Source organism: Morone saxatilis, unplaced genomic scaffold (genome assembly GCF_004916995.1).
Source record: "Morone saxatilis isolate NCDOM2014 unplaced genomic scaffold, NCSU_SB_2.0 Contig11, whole genome shotgun sequence".
NCBI lineage: Eukaryota > Metazoa > Chordata > Actinopteri > Moronidae > Morone > Morone saxatilis.
Genome location: NW_023339663.1, coordinates 15,334,466 through 15,341,114, shown reverse-complemented (window position 1 = coordinate 15,341,114; position 6,649 = coordinate 15,334,466). Strand labels below are relative to the sequence as shown.

Genomic DNA, 6,649 nt, shown 5'->3' with positions numbered 1-6,649 from the left:
CCCTTTAGCCCCCTTGTGGCACTGGGCCGTATTATAATATTATGTAAGAAGCATTTTACTGCAACTAATGTCATTATTGATCAATGTGCTGATTATTTCCTTAATTAAACATTCATTGTTTGGCCTGTAGAAAGTCAGAAAACAGTGAGAAATGCCTTCACAATGCTTATTTTGTTCAGTCATTACTCAGTTTACTGCAATCTAAGACAAGTAAAAGCAGCAAATCATCACATTTAAGCAGCTGGAATTATGATTAATCAACTAATCGTTTCACCTCTAAAAAGATCTAATGGGCAGTTCAATCTTTACTAAAAATATTTCCCTCTGAATTGTAGTTGAGTAAAAGTATAAACTAGCTGAAAATGGAAATACTCAAAGTTCAAGTACCTCCAATTTGTACTTAGTACTTTAGTAAATGTACTTAATTTAACTCACATACAGGAGCTTTGTTAAGGAGCAAAGTGAGTGTAATATATTGCTCTTTTTCAGTCATATGCACTCTATATACTTGTTCTATATTTGGTCCATGTACTTGGTCCATTTACTATAATATCATTCTTGTCAGATCGGCCAAGTGGAAATTAATCCAGCACTGAATCTAAATCTGATAATGAAACAGTGAGACTACAATCATGACAGGAAGTGAATATCATATGTTTATGGGAGAGGATTTCCACATGGATTTCCACATGACATGGGCTTTGGACAGAGGCCTGGCTGTGTGACTGGCTCAGTGATTGCAGAAGTAAAGAAACACCATTTGTTTGATGTCTGGTAAATAATTAACCACTTCGGCTTGTAGAAATACCTCTTATATTGTTCTGAGAAGTTTTCTTTTCATATTTGGTGATGTACTGTGACGTTAACTAACTGCATACTACTTAAAATAATGTACATCTGAACAGGTTCTTGTTTGGCAACTTCAGACTTTAAACGTGTTTCTCTGTGACTCTGTGTCTCCAGTTTCTATTAAGAGGGAGTGACTGCAGTCCATTCATATGAGGAATGTGATCTGTCCGTCAGTATGATTGTCTGTCTGTCCTTTAAAGACATTATAGGACAGGATGAGGTAGTATAAACTGATGAGCATTAATTCATCGTGTTGAACTAGGAGATGTTGCAGTTGTGAGGCAGAAGGTAACAATAACATTAAAAAATAATGTTTGCCGTGTTGTCTTCCTTTTCATCACTATCCACTATCAACAGTATTAATAATTTATTGGCCAAAGCGACTCCTGTATTACAAGACACCTCCTGTACCTTTAGTATTAACCAGTTTCTGACTTTATTTAATTGGAAGAAAGTATTCACATCATTTACTCAACTAAAAGTAGCAATACCACACTATAAAAATACTCCATTACAGGGTTAACCCTTACCCTAAGTACTCATTATACAGAATGAGCCCTACAGTATGAATGTGATATTGTTATATAATTGGATCATCATTAATATTAATATGTAGCCTAAGCGGTTCTTAGATCAGTCAAGGTAGCCCTCATTTGAACTACTCTTGAAGAAAAATCATTCAAGTCTAGTTCAGGTTTGCTGTGCTGGTGTGAGTTTAAAAAAGCATGCCGGCATCCTGGTGAACTTACATACACAGAGCAGGTCTGAGTCGGTAAGCGGACCCAGAGCAAATGAAATGATTAACAGTATGTAAATGTCAGCCATTGATCAGGCAGTCTGCAGACGTTACATGATCAACATTGAAGTCAGAGGGAAGTAAGACAAAAGGTAGTGGTCAAACCAAATGTGATTACCAATGGAGACAAAGGGAAGAAGGGTGGGTGTGGGGTTTGAAAGGAAACAAACCAGTGGGGGAATGTGAATTTTCTTCATCACTACTTTATATAGTGTTGAGTTAATCTGTACAAATACATTACATGTTATAAAATAATCCTGTGCTTTGTGTGTAACTAGTATCTATAACTGTCAAATAAATGTAGTGTAGTAAAAACTACAATATTTCAAGTACAAAGTAGGATAATATTTCTTTTGATAAAAGGTTAATATGATAAAACAATACCAGGTTAATAAAAACTGTGAAGTAGACTATGTAGTAGAAATATGTTTTGCAGTTATTAGAGAGACACATATTTGCATTATAACCACAGCAGAGAAATATTGTGAAACTCCTCTACTGTAAACAGTAACCGGCTCCTCCTATTAGCCACTCCTATTGATAAGAAGTGCTCCACCTGTCCCAGCCCGAGTAAGAGGACCCGCCCTGTGAAAGTCCTGCTCTCAGGGCAGGAGGCACAGACCAGGGAGGCGGCTGAAATGTGGCCCGACTGGTCTGATGGGAACTCAGGCACAGAGAGAGCAAGAGTGTCAGAGTGAGAGAGGCAAGGAGGTTGCTGAATGACTGTCAAGCCTGTCAACCAGGTGGACTTAGGAGCAGTTTGGCTGGAATTAAAACAATGACATATTTGTGTTTGTGTTGCTGAGTGTGGAACTGGATTGCACCTGATCATCACTGACTGAGAGGGAACCTCGGGGGGCTCTGTGGACTCCACAACTAGACGTGACAGAGTGGAATTTCCCTCCTCTTCCCTGGCTGAGCCGGGGGCAGATGGTCGCTCTGAGAGTTTGAGCAGAACTCAGGAAGGAAAGTGAGGGAAGGGTGGGAGGAGGTCCAGAGAGGGAGAGGGAGAGGAAGAGAAGCGAGGAGTGGACAGAAGAGGAGACATGCTTCGCTACGGTTCAGGACGAAGTGTTTCCACCACCACCACCACAACAGAGGACTCTCCAGAGCCTTCAAGTGAGGTAAGAAGTCCCAGAGAAGTCAGAACTCTGAAAATCTTCCTCTACCTCCCCCCCTTCTTCTCTGTGTTTTGCAAACAGTCCTGTGTTTTTTGTTTCCCTCCCTCATCTGTTTTCCCCTGGTTGCTTTTAACTCTGCAGCCACTTGTTTCTTGTCTGTTTCCGGCCAGTGAGACAGATTTTCTGGGTCCCAGCTAACTTTTTCTGTCCACTGATCATCTGAAAGTTCATGTTGGATATAGGTTGTGGTCACTTACAAGAGCATGTAATGGGAGCCGTGCAGCAGGCAGGGCTGTCATGTTTATTTGAACAGCTCTCTGATAAAACTGGCCTTTGTACTGAACCGGCCTTTAAATGATTCCCATTGTTTTCTGAGGAAGAAAGAAGCTATTATAATTTAGTTAACTGAATATGATATGTGTTCATTACTGAAGGGAGGTTCCTGAAATAATGTCTTTGGAATAAAATCTTTCAAAATGTCTCATTTTAAATGTTTTGTTGTTACTCAAACTGTGGTGTAAATATTTGGATGTGTGTTTCTGTAGCAAAGTTTTACATTTACATAAACTTTGCAGCTCTGTTGTCTTAGTCTATAAATAAACCCACAGTAGTGGACAGTTGAGGTCTGTGAGAATTGTCAATTGTTCCACCACCTCAGTTTCAGTGATGTTTTAATTACAACTCTTCTCTCTCCTCTCTCATGATGACATAATGCAAAAACTCATTGGCCTGCAGAACATTTTTTTATTTGCCTTTTGTCTGTTTGTTTTTCTCAGAGGAGGATCAGACGCCTCAGGTTAACTCTACATGCGGGGGATCATGAAAACAAGAAGCCAGGAACTGCAAACTCAGACACAGTAAGTCGTATATCTCTGTCACTGAAACTCCTACAATTAACCATGCTACATACTGCCTATAAGTCTTTCTTGACAGCTCTATTTAGATAAAGGTTTAATGAATAGAGTTAAATTAACCCTTAAATTCCCTCTTTGTTTCAATAAACCAACTGAATGTGTGTGTGCCTCTCTCTCACACACTAAAAAATAGCGATATGGGAGAATGATAAGCACCAAAAATACAACATTAATTCATCATAAAATACAAATACTAGCATGAAAGATGGTGGAGCAACTGAGATTTTTTTTTCGTCTTGACCAGTTACACAACCATGACAGGAGGGTGTGTGCGTGTGATAATGCACACGCAGCTGTTTCACATTTACTTCAAAGCTCAACTCTGACAGTAAATCTGTTCCATACAACAGAAAATATTTGAAATACTTTTTATGTTTAATATTTCACAGAGACACCTGAGACACCTGAGAGCTCAGTGGAAACAGTATTGACTCAAACATTAGTAACCAAACAAACATAGCTCATAAAAATGCTATTTGCTTATTGGAGTGCATAATTACACTCTGTACAGTATCAATGTCTGTTAGTGCACATTGTGACTGTACTGAGTATGTTGCAGGCTGTGTGGGTGTTTGCTGTAGGTTGCTCTGCCCCTGCCTTTGTTTGTGTTCAGAATTTGTGGTCCAGAGGCTGCTGTCAGAGTTTAAGTGTGAGAACTGAGTGAGACTTTACTCATTGTTGGCACTGCAAAGGTTTTTGGACATTTTAACTGTGCATAACAAGGTGATTTGTTTTGTATGAACCTTGGCCAAGGCGTATGGTGTTCGTCTAGTTACCACACATCCACACTGATAGCACACTGCCGTAATCTCCCAATGTGCTTCCCTTTGGGAGGGTGTGACCATGACTATTGGAACTGATGGTAGAGGACAGTCTAATCAAGAGCGAACACAAACTGGAGGGTAACACACACATGTTCTTGTGTACTTCAGTGTGTGTTCAGTGAGGACCCTGCAACTGTGCAGCTCACTCTCCCTCGACAGACATCATCAAGGATTTTAATGTGGAATAACAGCAGGATGGCAGTTAAAGTATAATGGAAATGATGGGAGGAAATGTAGAGAGTAAATAAAACAGTACATAAAAATCAAAACATAATTAGAAATGGCCTTACAGGGGGAAACTTCTGTCCAAAGGTAACAGAGTCAGCCCCAGCACCTCTGAAGGTCACTAATTACCATGGTATACAGTATCTTGTTTGTTTAATCTGAAGCCCAATGTACTGAAAACTTGTAAAAAAAATTAAAATTTGTTGTTTTATGGCAGGGGGTTATGTGTAATTGAGCTTTAGAGGTGGTTGGAGGCAGATTTCATTAGAGCCAGGCCCTTTTGCAGTCTTTATGCTAAGCTAAGCTAACTGCTGTAGCTGGTGTAGCTGGTGGCAGCTTCATATTTATTATACAAACATGAGAGTGGTTATCAATCCACTCATCTAACTCTTGGCAAGAACTCCAATTAAAAAGTATTATGGTGCCAATTTGAGTAACATTTTTCACTCAATAGAAACGAATTGAAATTATAAAACAAGCTGATATATAATTTGCTTGTGAAACTGTAGTACCGTGTGGAAAAACACGACCATGAAGTCATGAAGGGGAAACTGAAGGGGAATATCAGGGTTCAAGAGGGTAACAACTCACCTCTCCAGGTCCTCGTCATTTACTCATTATATGCATTCAGCGCTCAGCCCAGAGCTCTGTGCAGGTGTGGCAGTAATTGCTGTGACACGTCACTCTTGTCCCTTACAACAACATTTAGCTCAAATACCAGCAGTGTTCAACAGGCTTGATTTGTCTGGTTTTTAATACACTTATTTAGACATAAAGCATCCATGTTCTTATATATATAAGAACACATTTTCACTGAATTTGTTCATCTTTGATCTTACATGTAATCTTAACTCAAATGTAGGTCAGCTGAATCTTTTTGAGCTTGTGTTTTTTGTGACTTTGTGACAAAAAAAAGGAAAAGAAGGGAAGAGGGGATCAAGGAGGAAGGAAATGACAGAAACATCCTCGGAGATATCCACAGATATCAGGTTTCAGTAGGAATGTTGGTTAAGATGGTTATTTGACATAAAATTAGAAAGGGTGTATCCTGCAACCTGAGACGACACAATCCAACCAGTGACCACGGCCTAGATGAGATATAATACATCTGCACCATAGCACACACAAAGAACAGACCTATTTGCTACATATAGAAGTTTCTACACCTACATCCTTGGATTTCATCTCCACAATGGCTGAAAGTCTCTTAAAGTGAGCAAGATTCAGCCCAACGAGCTACACGAGAGGGTCTTTGTGTTGTGACTTCAAATACAGCTTTCATGTTTGTGTCGGAAATAAAGAGCTAATCCAATCGGGAGAGTCCTTCACAATGCTGTCACATGATACTTAGTCAGTTTGTGTACAACACACAAATAACACAGTGTTTGACAATGCACTGATATATAGTTCTTTCAAGGGGGGGCGTCTTGAAGTTGTTGTTTTTTACGTGCTTACATAATCAAGGCAGTCAGTGACGTCTGTAAGGAGGTCATGCTGCCTAAGGCAGCAGGACAAAAGAAACCCAGTGTGCTCCTCCCATCAAAATGACAGTTTGAGCTACAAGAAGCAGGTAAACATTGTCCACCAGTGTGGTCAAACATTGGCATTGTAAAATTCAAAGCACTGTTATTCTGAGCTTTCAGAGAAGGAGGCTGCAGTGTTGTTAAAACATAAAGATGTTGGCTGTTCTTCCCTCCCATCTGCTGGAATTCACATCCGCCTATTAGTGGGCCCCCACCATTTCTCAACGCCGTGTCCTCTGTAGATTAAGTGGTGGAGAAATGTGAGGCTCGGCCTTGTTCACGAGACAACACTGGCATCTTTGTTCTAGTTCCTCCTCACTCTTATCTCTCTGAGATGTTAAGAGTCTTTATCTGGTTAATAGGTCCTTAATGTTTAGTCTATCTATCTATCTATCTA

At 39.8% G+C, this 6,649-nt stretch overlaps 1 protein-coding gene across 1 annotated transcript in view; it reads left to right on the top strand.

The window, feature by feature from the left end:
* Positions 1 to 2,296: 2,296 nt before the first annotated feature.
* Positions 2,297 to 6,649, top strand: part of LOC118320921 (rootletin-like) — a 16,158-nt gene continuing 11,805 nt past the window's right edge. Inside the window, exons 1-2 of the mRNA XM_035652046.1 lie at positions 2,297 to 2,769; positions 3,543 to 3,623. Of these exons, the coding sequence (XP_035507939.1) occupies positions 2,692 to 2,769; positions 3,543 to 3,623 (159 nt within the window). The 5' untranslated portion in view covers positions 2,297 to 2,691. The remainder of the gene's footprint in view (positions 2,770 to 3,542; positions 3,624 to 6,649) is intronic.